The sequence below is a fragment of the Amia ocellicauda genome, chromosome 8 (assembly GCF_036373705.1).
Source record: "Amia ocellicauda isolate fAmiCal2 chromosome 8, fAmiCal2.hap1, whole genome shotgun sequence".
Classification (NCBI taxonomy): Eukaryota; Metazoa; Chordata; class Actinopteri; order Amiiformes; family Amiidae; genus Amia; species Amia ocellicauda.
The window spans coordinates 30,436,626-30,451,381 of NC_089857.1; the positions used below are offsets into that span (position 1 = coordinate 30,436,626).

General features: G+C 37.3%; 1 protein-coding gene across 1 annotated transcript in view; it reads left to right on the forward strand.

Annotated features, from left to right (window-relative positions):
- ugcg (UDP-glucose ceramide glucosyltransferase) overlaps positions 1-12,467 on the forward strand; it is a 37,953-nt gene extending 25,486 nt beyond the window's left edge. Inside the window, exons 3-9 of the mRNA XM_066711018.1 lie at positions 2,590-2,692; positions 3,656-3,757; positions 4,276-4,388; positions 5,226-5,404; positions 6,193-6,279; positions 6,632-6,821; positions 7,365-12,467. Of these exons, the coding sequence (XP_066567115.1) occupies positions 2,590-2,692; positions 3,656-3,757; positions 4,276-4,388; positions 5,226-5,404; positions 6,193-6,279; positions 6,632-6,821; positions 7,365-7,535 (945 nt within the window). The 3' untranslated portion in view covers positions 7,536-12,467. The remainder of the gene's footprint in view (positions 1-2,589; positions 2,693-3,655; positions 3,758-4,275; positions 4,389-5,225; positions 5,405-6,192; positions 6,280-6,631; positions 6,822-7,364) is intronic.
- Positions 12,468-14,756: the final 2,289 nt, after the last annotated feature.

A 14,756-nucleotide genomic window follows, 5' to 3' on the forward strand; every position in this document is an offset into this window, starting at 1 on the left:
TTATGAAAACAATATAAGCAGATACTGGAATGTCCCAACTGAAAAGATTTCTCAGCCCCCATTTCAATCCCTCCATGGATTTGAGAACTAGCCTACCTCCTGTTTCATTACTTTGTAAAATAAAAAAATTGAGTATCACATCAGGTTGTTTTTATTTTACAATGGAGAGAAAATACCTGTATCACTTCTACGTGTACAACTTCCACAAATCCTAGTTTGCTGAATGGCACAGACTCTTGTAGCAGGTTTCACCTAAATAATTGGTGGCTTTCTTTCTGCCTTCATATCATCTATTAGTGTAAGCAGTTTGTGCATCCACACCTTCACCACTGTTCTGTGAAGATATTTGGTCTGGTGCCTGAATAAAGTTCATATTCTGGAAAAGCGTCTTGGAAGGAGTGACTCCAACAATAAGTATGTACATACAGCAATATATTGCCAGGTATCAATCCTCGGCTGACTTCCATATTTTAGACGGATTTATAGAGCAAATTAAAATTACTCTTCGGTTTATTTAAAAATGTAAAAAAATGACAACTATGATAAGGAGGAAATATAACTTACCCACAGTTCTTGCAACACTGTTTTACTTCAGTGTATATTTTATTTTGTTTCAATTACCTTAACTGAGAACTGAGGTTGTTTACAGAAATAGCAAAGTTCAAACAGCATATTGGATTCAAAAACTATATTTCTGTGGAGGTGTCTGTTCTAAGAATGATGAAATAATCTCTCTCCCCCCCGATATGGCACTTTTAATATATTTTTTTATTATAATGTCAAAATTGAGTGTAACATAAACCATGACATCTGTTCACCTATACATAAATACTGTACCTAGGTCAGTTTCCGTCATGTGTTTTTGTAATGTTTGTGTACCAACAAAAGTGAATGTTTTCTTTTCAGTTTGAATATATTGTAGAAATGCGGTGGAAATTTTTTGCCACAATTTGGAATAGGAGGCATATCATCACTGTCATTTGTGGGAGTATCCTGAAAAAAAAATACTTATTCAAAAATGAATTAACAAACGGTTAATTAGAAAATTATACAAATATGGTAGGTCGCACTGTAAGCAATTCAGTTCTGATACTGTTTAGACTTTTTTTTGTACAACATCAGTATTTTGCAGTGAAAATGAGGCAGCCTGTTGTATTTGTCTGAGATAGTGAAGTTTACATTTGTCATACTGTGTAGTATGGACTCTCAATCAAGCCTTTTTTTTTTTTTTTACATTTTAAATATCATGTAATGGAAGTACCGCCAGGTCAGCTGCATCCTTTTTGATGTCATTAATAAAATGTAAGAAAAATGCATAAAAATCCATCTTCTTAATGTAACTTATTAGCTCATACATTTTAATTGGTCTTAGTAACTTTAAGACATAGGAGCAACATGTTTGTTTCCAGACCACTTTTTGTAATGTACTATAACTGGAGTGTATCTGCAGGTGCCATATGAAGCTATTTTGTAAATTGTGTGTTGTGGTTGAGTTTCTTGTCTTCGTAGTTTAACACTGTTGCAGCCTCATTTGTCAACTAAACAATTTCAAAAGCTGACTTCTTCTGGACCTTTGCTTCCTGGGAATGACGACAGTTACCCTGTAAGAATGTGCTGATTTTGACGTCGTGCTTCCTGAGTGCTGTAGTTACAGGAATGAGCTTAGCCAACCATAAGAAAACAGATTTTGACAGAGAAGAGCTGTACATTTGCGGACATATACAATAGTACGTTTTTGTTTGGGAAGTCACAGATGCAATTTAGTGCAAGCAGCTGTTTTTCCTCCTTAGTTTATTTTTTAGACAATTTGCTTGTTTGCTTGTTTGCTTGTCTCTAAAGGAGCAACTTCATTTGGAAGAGAGAGGAGTAGGGAAAAAAATGGTTATCTTGTCCATGATATAAATCCTTATTCAAGCAGAAAGGGCAATTCATGTTGTCCCCAGGTTTCTCTTAATTGCCATGGCAACCTTGGCCCTAATTAGTGCTGCTTGGTCCCTGGAAGGGTAATTAATACACATCAGACATTGTCTGTTGTGAACCGCTGAATTGTGGAAGCAGCTGTGCACAGAAAGAGCCAATAGACTAACAATAGCCTGCCTGCTGTTCCGTAAACAATACTCCGTCTTCCATGATGCCAAAGCTTTCAGATCTCTTTACTTCCCTATCTCTGTTTTTGTTGGTTTAATCGTATGACTCTCGCTTGTCCTCAGAGTGCCCATGGTTGAAAGTGTAAACTCAGAATGATCTCATCCTAACATGAAACGTATTATTGACAGGACAGTTTTGTACTGTCTACAAAGTTCTGAAAGTCCCTTTTTGAACGGCTACAGTTGTAATCACTAAAATTGCCCTTAAGAAACCAGTATCATATGTGTAAAATCTACAAATGGGGACTTACTTATGTTCAGAGTCCATTATGTGAGTAGAAATGTACATCACTTTGTAACCAGAGTGTGACCTGAAAGCTGCCCTGTAGCTAAGCTTATTTGCATATTTTTCAGTGTCAAGTTTTTATTTATTTTAAACAGACATTCTAGTTAGTCTTTTGAATTAACAAGGCATGTCTTTATTCTCTTTTTTTCTTTCCAGTATGAAATTCTCCTCTGTGTCCAAGATCATGATGACCCGGCCATTGATGTCTGTAAAAAGCTGTTGGGCAAATATCCAAATGTGGATGCCCGATTATTTATAGGTAAGGTTAAGACCTTTTTGCATAAATAATGGTGGTAGCAATATACCATATTCAGTGTATGGGTAGTTGTGAATGTGTGTCCAGGGAAAAAACTATATTTACATACAACATATACAAGGAAGTAAGGTTAAAATGAAGGCTGTGCTGAATCGCAGACTTTGTTACGTTCATAGTTGAAGCTCTTAGTGCAATATGACAAGTGCAGATTTCTAGGGTCTGAATTTCACTTCCTGACTAAGTTTGCCCCTGTGCCAGAACACTGCGTTTGTATATGAATATCCTGACAGCTGCAGTTTTGTCCCCAGGCAATCATTGCTTTCCTTTTGGAGTCATCATATCATTTCTGAATCATTTAAGACTAGCAGCTGGGCAAGGTGACCACAGATTTTTTTTTTTTTAATGTTTTGGCACAGTTATGTGAATGCAAATGAAGTTGAAATGAAGTATTTATATCCCTCAAATGGCTACATTCCCTTTACAGACTATCAAAAGCTTGGGTCAAACTCTTTGCCCATATGTAAACGATTGGGTGTTAACAAAATGAAAATCAAATACCCTGCTCATGGCGAAACATGTATATGTATAAAATACTGATTCATTGGGCATTTTCCACTGTGTTTGTGAGCCTTTGTAAATGTAGAATCCGAAGAACATGACCTTCCGGTGTTCATGATGATGGTGAAACCCCCCTCCCCTCATTCTGCACAGTATTGAAAATCAATATGCATTTAAAGAACTGAATAATTACACCCTGCTCTGCTCCTGCTCAGAAACTCCCTTGTAATGGCAGTGTTTTCTGAGGCCTAATGTGAGTGCAGTGTTTCTACTAAAAAGCCATTGATTCTAGTATCAATGCCACCAGCTGGGTCCCGGCTCTCATCTGCAGGAAGAAGGCCTTGCCATCGATGATATTCCATTGATCTGCCTCAGATGGGAACGATGACAAGTGCTTTTCTGTTATAGGTGGTAAAAAGGTCGGCATCAACCCTAAAATAAACAATCTGATGCCAGGATATGAAGTCGCCAAGTACGACCTGGTGTGGATTTGTGACAGTGGCATTCGTGGTGAGTACTAAACTATATAAAAAAAAAAAAAACGCATAGCAATGTTTCTACACCCACAGCTACAGAAAGCCTACATCCTGATGCCTTAAGAACAAATCCCATCCATTATTATTTTTGCCATGAAAGGTGAACACAAGCAAGGACAGCAATAAATGGGAACTGGGAGTTTTGTTCTTTGCTAATAAAGCAGGTTTCTCTTCTGTTTTTCACAGGGAGATAGAGTATTAAGTTAATATTATTTATTTTTTCAAATGTTTGTTTTTGTTCCTCCTGTTCATGTTCACAGTGTCAATTAAAGCTTGATGATGTAACACCAAATAAATACACCATCTAGCATGATTTTATTGGTAGTCAGGGTAAACCATAAACAATCAATATTGATTTGTGTTCACAATTTGGATCAGTTCATTTTTTAAATTCAGAATTGTCTTGCTCTTCTGATATTTAATTTATTTAAGGTATTTTTAAAACATACATTATTGCAATGAGGTAATAACGAGTTAATTCCCATTTCATAGTGAAACCAGACACACTAACTGATATGGCCAATCAGATGACTGAGAAAGTGGGATTGGTCCATGGCCTCCCCTATGTTGCCGACCGACAAGGCTTTGCAGCCACATTGGAACAGGTAAGAGGCACCTTCATAGTCATACCATACCATTTCACAAATATGTGTGCTTATTTTAAACTGTGAACTTGGTGTTCACTGGGGTAAAAATGACAGATTAATTGGATCATATGGCAACCACCTAGAATGAGCCCCCTATTGGTTTTCTGGTGTGTTTTATCACAGGGTGGATGAACAGACATTAAGTACATTTATTTAGAAGGTGCTACATATTTGTTTAATTGCAGTACTAAAAATAACCTATACGTTGATTCAATTATATACAACTATATTAGGAAAATAATGCTACATATTGAGGACTGAATTATTAATGTATTTTACTGATGCTGTTTTTAATTTGTAAGCAGTATTTTTTTATATAGACCATCTAACTGACTTATAGTCAGTTTCCCATTAATATTAATGCACATAAATTGAATGCGCACTTAGGCTAATCTGTTTTTCTGTGATCCAATTTACATAGGAAGATAACAGTCTAGTTATACTGGTAATGGACTTGAAGCGCGTTCTTGATGTTATCGGAGCCTGAGGAGAATTAATAAAATTCTAACTTCAAGTGTGTAATTAACTTTGAACATCACACTTTGCTAAATATCATTTAACTTCACTATAATACATAGCCATGGAACCAGGGTAAATGTCGGATGCACTATTATAGGCTATAGGGTAGTTTTCTTAATATGAGAGTGCTGTGAAATATGAATATAGACACGTACACACCACCAGAAGTTAAAAAATAAATAAATAAATAAATCTCATTGGCATTGAAGAAACGCCTCTGTCCATCAATAACGAGAATTTGAACTAGTAACCGAACCCTACTCCTTTCTTCGCCAGGTTTATTTTGGGACGTCTCACCCACGCTCCTACATCTCTGCAAACGTCACGGGGTTTAAGTGTGTGACGGGGATGTCCTGTCTGATGAGGAAAGATGTCTTGGACCAGGCTGGGGGGCTGATTGCCTTCGCCCAGTACATTGCTGAGGATTACTTCATGGCCAAAGCTATTGCAGACAGGTGGGGAGAAGCTATCTGCACAGTTTACTACAACAGTTCATGCCACAAACTTCTGTCAAAATATTTTGCTTCCCAACCTCTTGTAGTTGAGTTAACTGTGGAATTCCTCACCTGTTTGTGTGATATGACCTCAGAATGTCATCCCAGCCTAAATTAGTTTTCCTTTTCTTTTTTTGGGATCCTTTGAATGCAGAATATTATTTAATGTGACGTGTAATTATTATACGTCTATAATAACAATAAACCCTGCAAGCATTGCCTCAGTGAGATTAATCAGGGTCACTTAGTATTTGTGCTCATGTTGCTCCAGTTCAATTTGGAGAAATAATTTACATGGTAATGTGGTATATTGGGCATGGAAGAACAGGTGTTATTTGATTAGCCCTAGATACATCAATATGTATTCCACAATACCTCCTCTTTATCACAGGGAGTCCCATAGACTTGCCTATCTGAAGTGTAATGTGAACAGATACACCTGCCAGATCCCTGTGTCCATTTCTCTTCTTAACCCTCAGAGTGCCAACATCTTGGTCAATGCACTACTAAAGGTGTCCCACACAAATCACAAGCCTAGTCATCACACAACGCCTTGATCATCAGTCCAGTAGTACTCTTGAGGGTTAACCGCCACCAAATAATCCCTGTGATATTATTAATCTTAAAAGACTAATGAGAGAGATTTATTGTGATTTATACTGACAGATGTGAACTGATTTGTGATCTTCCTTCCCAAAAACATCCTTTCATGATTAACTGTGTTCTGCTTTTCCATTTTCCTGTTGTAGGGGTTGGAAATTCTCCATGGCAACACAGGTAGCAATGCAGAACTCTGGCTCCTACTCGATCGCACAGTTCCAGTCTCGAATGATCAGGTACGTGGTTTTATAACAGCAGATGTATTTACGGCCGCTTTAATTTTTTATTGTGCTGTGTAAAAAAAAAAAAAAAAAAAAAGCAAAGCTCCGTGATTTTGTCATTCAGATGTTCATATGTTAAAATGATCTCTTGTAGGGTTGGCTAACCCAGGCCCTGGTCTGGGAGAACACAGTGTATTCTGCATTTTGTTTATTCAAAACCAGATTCAATTACTGTGCTTAATAGTCAGAAATATCAGATCTTAAAGTTATTCAGTGATTTGTTTTTTTTTAATGGAGACCTATAAAACCCACAGGACCGAGGTCCTTTTTTCTAAAATGGAAAAGTAAAATGTTGTTTTACTTTCAGATGGGCCAAGCTCCGTATTAATATGCTACCAGCCACCATCGTCTGTGAGCCGATCTCGGAGTGTTTTGTGGCAAGCCTCATTATCGGCTGGGCAGTCCACCATGTCTTCCGCTGGGATATCATGGTGTTCTTTATGTGCCACTGTTTGGCATGGTTCATTTCAGATTACATCCAGCTCAGAGGAGTCCAGGTAAAGAGAGCTCTATTCACTTAGCCATTCGTTGTGCTAATATATTTTGCAGTACACTCATTATAAACCAAAATGTGCCAGTGGCGTTTATCCAAACAAAGCATAGCAACATCACAATGTGTCGAGAAGAGACCGCCATGGAATTCGTTTCCCATTCTCTTGCTAAAAGTTAATTAACGTAATCCACACCCAAAGGTATGTTTAAGATGGCTATCTTTAAGGTAATTGAATGCCAATGGGAATTGTACACTGTAGGATTACATTGTTTTTTACTTTCAGTGAAAATATCACTAAAAACAATTCGATTAATTTCTTTCCAAATTGATACCCAGAATACATGTTAAAGAACTGCCACTACAAACAAATACATGTTGCTTTCCCACTATCATCTACCACATAGAGTTTGAGAAATATCTGCTGTGCCAAATCAATTCCCATCTGTTTCGGTGAACCTTTTATTTGCCACTGACGTTATAATATAAACCCCTTCACCCTTAAGCCACCTCCCTGCATGATGTTGACTCCTATCTTTGGTTTCTTCAGGGTGGACCTCTTGGCTTCTCCAAACTGGACTATGCAGTGGCCTGGTTTATTAGGGAGTCCATGACGATACAGATCTTCCTCTCAGCGCTGTGGGACCCAACAATCAGCTGGAGGACGGGGCGCTACAGGTTGCGCTGCGGAGGCACAGCAGAGGAAATCCTGGATGTATAACCTAAACCTTTTGTGGACTGCACAAGATGAAATTCAAGACAAAAAAAAAAAAAAAAAAAAAACACAAAAAAACCCAACAAAGCAATTACAAGAAAACAAAAAACAAAGATAGGAAAAAAAACTGCAGAAAAAGTCAATGACTTGGACGTTTGTATGCGTGTATATAAATGTATGTGTATATGTGTATACACACACACACACACACATACACATACACATATATATATATATGTATATATATATATGTATATATACACATATATATATATATATATGTATATATATGTATATACGTGTATATATATATACGTATGTATATAAATGCTTTTAAACAATTCGACCTTTGATAGTTTTTACCTGTGTGTTTAAAAAGAAAAAAAAAAAAACTAAGAAAAAAGTGTTCATTATTTATTTTGCTTGAGACTTGAAGCTGGAGTTTTTTTGTTGTTGTTTTTCTTCCCCTTTTTGTTGTTTTGTGTGGCTATCTTTGTAAGACAGACAGAAACCCCTGTGCCAAACACTTCTGGTGACTAGAGAAAAGGAATGAGAGACGACTGAGACACACTGATGAAAATAGAAACTCTTGGTGAAGCAGTGAGCATAAAACTGGGCTTAATATTGTTGGGGGGGACGACTGCATTTATCATGCAAAACAATGTTTAACCTGGGTTCTTAGCGGTTAATACAAAAGGTTTATTTTTTTTTATTGCAGAGAGCTACTGATAGATTAAAGAAAAGGTTCCAGTATGGACCATTTAATTTGTACGTGTCAATATCTTTGTTGAAGGAAGAGGGTTTTTCAAAGAGCTTACAGTGACATTAGAGGTATTTGAGTGTAATGTTTCTTCCAGATATCACAAGTGGTTACTAAGTGAAGATCATAATTCATACAATCCAAATTCATTTTAAATGCATATACAGGCATGTGAAAACTTCTGCTACTTTGCTTATATAAATATGTAATTGTGTATCAATTTGTGACAACATTGGTATCAACATATATTTGTAAATCGTGCATTTTACTCTGGATTGTGAATCTTGAACAGCATTAATCTTAGGTTGCCTTGTGCTAGGTGATGTTAGGAAGATAACAGGAGCTGATCAAAATCTCAAGACCCATCTGAATTGGCGAGGAATTACCATTCAATTTTTAGTCGGGCTGCGAGGGAACAACTTCTTTCTTTAAATATGAAGATTTAACTTTGAATATTATTTAACAAACTGAAGTTAGCCTTTTTTTCCTTATGACAAATCCAACTTCATCCATCTATGCATACTAATCTGGGCATTTTTTGTGGTACACAGTCATTCATTTTTCCACATCTTTAAATTGTCTTTTTCAGGTTTAGCCATCATTTATGTAATTATTTTCCCTTTAAATCCAGAGAATCTTTTTAATGATTGGCAGGCTTGAAATGGTATTTTAGTTTACAGAGTTTCATCCAGAAAGCGAATGCTGAAAAATCTTGAAGTGTTTTTATTTTCTCAGTCATTTTTTAAATGTATTATTTATTTTGGTTTTCGTCTTACTAAAAATCAGGTTCACAGACGTACTGTTCTGATGCACCATAACAGTGTTAATGGAATTTTTCTTCAATACCAAAAATGGTGAACTTTATATATGTATATATAGTACTGACACATTTCAGATGGTTTGTTGCCGGATTAAGTATTTCTCCAGTATTTCTGGAGTCTAAGATAGTATTCAAAGCTTTAAAGGAATTGTTTTCACTTTCTTGATGAGGTAATGAAGTCCTTTAGCATTGATAACTATTTAAATAATTTTACATTTGAACTTCTCTCGCTTTTTTAAATATCCTAAGAAGTGTAGTTATTTAAGGAAATGACAGCAGTTTTCCTGATGAGCAGCAAAAGGTTTCACTTTATCCACATCAGTCAGTCCTTGTAACCTCAGGAACTGGTAGTGTAAGGCCTGGTATATTTGAGTGGCTTTAGGAACCATGTACTGTAGTGTCATTGAAATTCCGATGAATATGAACTTCAGTGTAACTGTGACTGCATCTTTACCTTACATTAGCTCTGGTGTTTCCTTAAATATGGGGCTACTGATCCTCATATTTAGCTACAGGTACAATCTCTAATGGACATCCTACCTCAGCAAACTAGCAAAGGGGTGGAACGTAGAACACATGGTTTGTGAGTCAGGCCGAACACTGTAATTACTGTGGCTTTTTAGAGGATAACTACTGCAAGCAAGAGTGGTTTACTTGGAGAGAAAACAAGTTTTCCCTTCACTTGTAAAGGTTTGAAAAAACAAAACAAAAAAAAAAGACAACTTTAAGAAATGGACCCTTTACTTGTCTGTGCTACTTGAAATAGTCTAAAATGTCAGAAGGCCTGTATGTGTCGCCTATTCCTAGTAAACAAACTGTCCCTCTGACATAAACGTCTTAGAAAACTGCAAATAAGCAAAGAAATAATGCTGCTAAAGAATGACAAGCATTTACACAATCTACTTGCAAAAACCTCCAGTCAGAAGCTTCTATTAGGCGGTGCAGCGGGAGTATCCAGACGACCACTTCTCTTCCTGTCCTATAACCCATTGAGGGAGAGATGGCTGGTCATTTATGGCAGTCATTTGTGGTGTCTAGCAAAACCAATCAGCCGTTCAGGGAAGCAAGCTGACTGGTGTGACTATTTTCTGTGCTGTGTGTGGACTTAAAGATCTTTAAGTGGACTGAGTTTGATGGTATTGATTTAGGGGAGGGAGAGATTAATTTAGCAGCAATAAAGTGTAAATACAGTGTAAAGCCCAGAATGGAAGTTGCTGTAAACTACTCGTAGGGGGTGGGGAGGGTGGAAGAGAACACAAAACAAAAACATCTGTCTTTGTATGAATAATTTCAATTTTGTTTTTTGCCTGTTTGTTTTTGTTTTTTATTTTACTTCTACATGGGCCATTTCAATTAATCATTTCACCATTTTAAGCTATTTTCTTACCAAATATGTAGTGTAGTTCAATAAAAACAAAAACAAACTGAATGTAATATTGCATGTAAATGAGTAAATATTGACTGTTGAATTTAATTTAAAGTATGGTTGAATAAAATGCCATAGTTGATGCCATAGTAGCACACAAAGGGGAATGGGGGTGGGTTGAGGTGGGTATATTTTAGCAGCTGAGAAACTGCTTCAACGACTATCAGACAAAGTCTGCTGATATTTGCCTTCTCTGTGAATTGTCTTCTTACTAAATTTTGTAATCCACATTGTAGAAAAAAAAAAAAAAAAAGTCTAAAAAGCACTGTACATTTTATGTTAGACTCTTCACATTTGTTTTTCTTTTGTTGGGTTGTGTGCGTGCGTGTGTGTGCGCGTACGTGTGTGCGTGTACTCTATTGATGGCCTTTTTATCATTGCGAATCAAAAGATTGTATTGTTCTGTTATACAGTGGGGAACTGGACTGTTTTTTTGGTTTTTATATATATATATATTTTTTTTTAAGTTATTTTGATATCCATTACTTGTGCATAGTGGACCCATGTGGATAGGACAAAACTGGAGCCCTTTGCAGATTTGTAAGATCTTGGTCCAGCAAACTAATACATAGCTTCCTGGCAGCATTTATTTGTGTCATACTCACCAGCCATAAAAACAAAAACAAAAAGGACAATTCACCTCAAAGTGACTTGGACTACTTCTGAATGACGGCAGTGACAATGGGTTGTGGTCATTAATGGATATTCTGTGATGTGCATGACTATTAGACAGTTGTGGGTTGCCACCAGTGTAGGCTATTCCCATCAGCTATAATCCTCTTGAGATCCCTCTAGCTGATGGACATTTTTTTCCTTGCTTTTTCCATTCCATGAAAACCATCAGGCTTTTTAATGGACAATTGTACCAATTGAACTCCTACTATTACACCCATCATAGACTTACTTTAGCCTTACACATTATAATATTCAGGAAAGGTGCCCAATCAAATGGAGCCTCAGCATTTCTTGCAAACTGCATGATTGGGGTAGTTCAAGGCAAAGTAACAGAGATTTTGGCATGTGAGGTTATCTTTCTGCCACACACAGATTGCTAGATCGTGTGATGGCACATCCAGTAATGCATTTGTTGATTAAGTGATTAAGCCAAGCAATGCATTTGTAAAAGGAATATCAGCCTAGTAAATAGCCAATTGTCAGGAGAACTAAACAATATAAAATATGTCAGTGTATAGATCTAATGTGTATCCTAGTCTTCAAACCTGTCAAACCTTTTAATTGCTTTTCGTCAGCTTATCGCACTGCCAGATCAAGGAAATGTGCCAAACCACAGTAGAGCGATGTTGTGCAGTCTTGGTTTAGTTAGAGCACCAGGACTGCAGGATTCATACAAGTAGAAGCTGGCTTGGTGTTATAGCTACTGCTCTGTACAGCTGGTGCTGTGGACCATGGTTTTTATTACTTTGTTCGCCTTATGAAATACATATTCAATCAGTTTGAAGGGCAGCTGCAAATTCCCAACCCCCTCTACCCAATAAAAAAGGCTCCAGTTTTGTCAGTGGCGTTCAGGCATGATCCTGACAGAAAAATGGTCTGGTTGTGATCCACCACTCATGTTTTTTTTTTGTCATCTTGTCAATGATCCTGTATAGTTTTTTTTTTTTTTAATTTGTACAGTATATTTATGAAGTTTGGTTGATACCATTGCATCACTGCTAATCTAAGCCTAATTTATATTGAAGCTCTTTTTTTTTTTTTTTTTTCCTCTGTTTTTTTTGTCGCTTTATTAGCAGTGTATCACAAAAAAGGCTGGACAAACTTCTGTGTTTCTTAAGCTTTTGTTGCTGTTTTGTTTTTCCCTCCATTTTGTAGATATGAATTATTGACTGTTCTGTATTGTACTCTGAAGCTGAATGCGTAATCCACAGCTGGAAACTGTGTTATTACAGAGAAATTAAAGCTTTATTGAAGTAACTGTTTATTCAAAGTCTATTTTGTATTTGAATGCTTTTTCTTTAGGGGATTAAGGCTATAGAGAGCTGCAGTTTTAAGTTTGCTCAAGGAATTCCAATAATGTTTACATTTCTAAGCTTTAAAAACCCTGCTTCCATTTTATTGAATTTAGAGTTAATGAGATGGGGCAGAAGCACATTTTCCACTAAAATACTGCCTTATAAGTACATTATACATGAATAGTAATTTCATCTGAAGTTGTTTTGAATCCATAGCTTTTAAAAACATTGGTCAGAGCGCAGAGGATGGAAAGAGAAAGGTTTTACATTGTAGCTTATAAAAAAACATGGTTTTTAATGTTTTTCACAGTGTGCTCTGGAGCAACATGTCATCTGACACCTGCCTTATCAGTCCCAGGGCTGACAGAGGGTCTTTGGATTGGCTAGATATTTGTATGGTCTGTGATTGGGTAAACAAAATAGCAGATCTCAAGGCTGATGACAGACCACAGTAACATTCTTCCCATTGGTCAATATCATCCCCATGTTCTGCAGTTGCGCATTGGAATGCAGCAGCCAGGAAGTACATGTTGTAAACAAACCACACATGGTTCTTTTCAGCCGAATCTCAGCTACACAGCAGAAAAAAAGGCACGTCTCTATCACAAATAGTTTCCCCATAAATTAATACATGCTCTAATTTTGGGCGAATCTGCCCAAAGGGTTTAAAGAATGATGCGTCACAAATGTGTGCTTTCAGTTTTGTTGTTTGTGAATGCTTCGTGCTAAGAACTTTAAGTTCACTAATAGTTAAAAAAAAAAAAATCTTAAATGATCATATTAAAGGTTGAAGCACAAAAAGGCATCATCTCCTATCATAACAATACTAAATTTTACAAAGCTAAAATAGCTTACAATCATAAAAATAAGACTGTGATCGGGGGAAAAAAAAAAAAGTATTTTCCTGTTTAATGGACTAAAAGGAGTCAAACTTAGAATGACACTTTATTCTCGCAGCACTTTCTTATGGATGACCATAATTAGGCCTACACATCTCAATTTGTTTATTTGACAGAAAAAGCTTTGCCCACATAAGTTTTATATATTTTTTAATATGTTGAAAAATAAGAAGTAGCCCCACGTAGTTTTAAAACTGTCTGCAAAGTTTTGCATTGATTTTAGCAACCTCTTGCATTGAGGTTCATTCAGAGACAGTTGCTATGAAAATGTGTTGACACTACAGCTGTGATCACTTCACAAACGGTTTGTTTCTGTCACAGCTGCAGGGTATTAAGCACAGCATTATGTTGAAGAAAGAAACATTTTGTCACCATACAGAAATAAATATGTATCATCATTGAAAGATGCAAATAATAGTCATATAAAACATATAGGTATAACACTTAAATCCCCTGGCGGCTGCACACCTCCACTACTTTCCCCAGGCGCGCACCTGTGCAACGAGCATCACACACCCTTCCCCACCCCCCAGAAAGCCGATAATATCGGATATTGCGATGTTTGAACATCCATCATCACCCCAACTCTAGCATACAGCATGTAAAAATTGTCTGTCCTCAGTTGCAAAAATCACTACCGAGTTCCAAACTGCCTCTGGAAGCAATGTCAGCAGCTTCATGAAATGGGTTTCCATGGCTGAGTGGCAGCACACAAGCCTAAGATCACCATGAGCAATGCCAAGCATCCGCTGGAGTGGTGTAAAGTTCACCGCCATTGGACTCTGGAGCAGTGGAAATGCATTTTCTCTGGAATGATGAATCATGCTTCACCATCTGTCAGTCCAACGGATGAATCTGGGTTTGGCAGATGCCAGGAGAACGCTACCTGCCCGAATGCAGTGCCAACTGTAAAGTTTGGTGGAGGAGGAATATCTGGGGCTGTTTTTCCTGGTTTGGGCTAGGACCCTTAGTTCCAATGAAGGGAAATCTTAACACAACAGTATCCAATGATAATCTAGACAATTATGCGTTTCCAACTTCGTGGCAACGGTTTGGGGAAGGCCCTTTCCTGTTTCAGCATGCTAATGCCCCCGTGCACAAAGCAAGGTCTATATAGAAATGGTTTGTCGAGATCGGTGTGGAAGAACTTATCTGGCCTGCACAGAGCCCTGACCTCAACCCAGTCGAACACCTTTGAGATTACCCGGAACGCCGACTGCGTGATCAGTGCCCGATCTCCCTAATGCTCTTGTGGCTGAATGGAAGAAGATACCCACAGCAATGTTCCAACATCTAGAGTAAAGCCTTCCCAGAAGAGTGGAGACTGTTAGAGCAGCAAATGGGAGACCAAC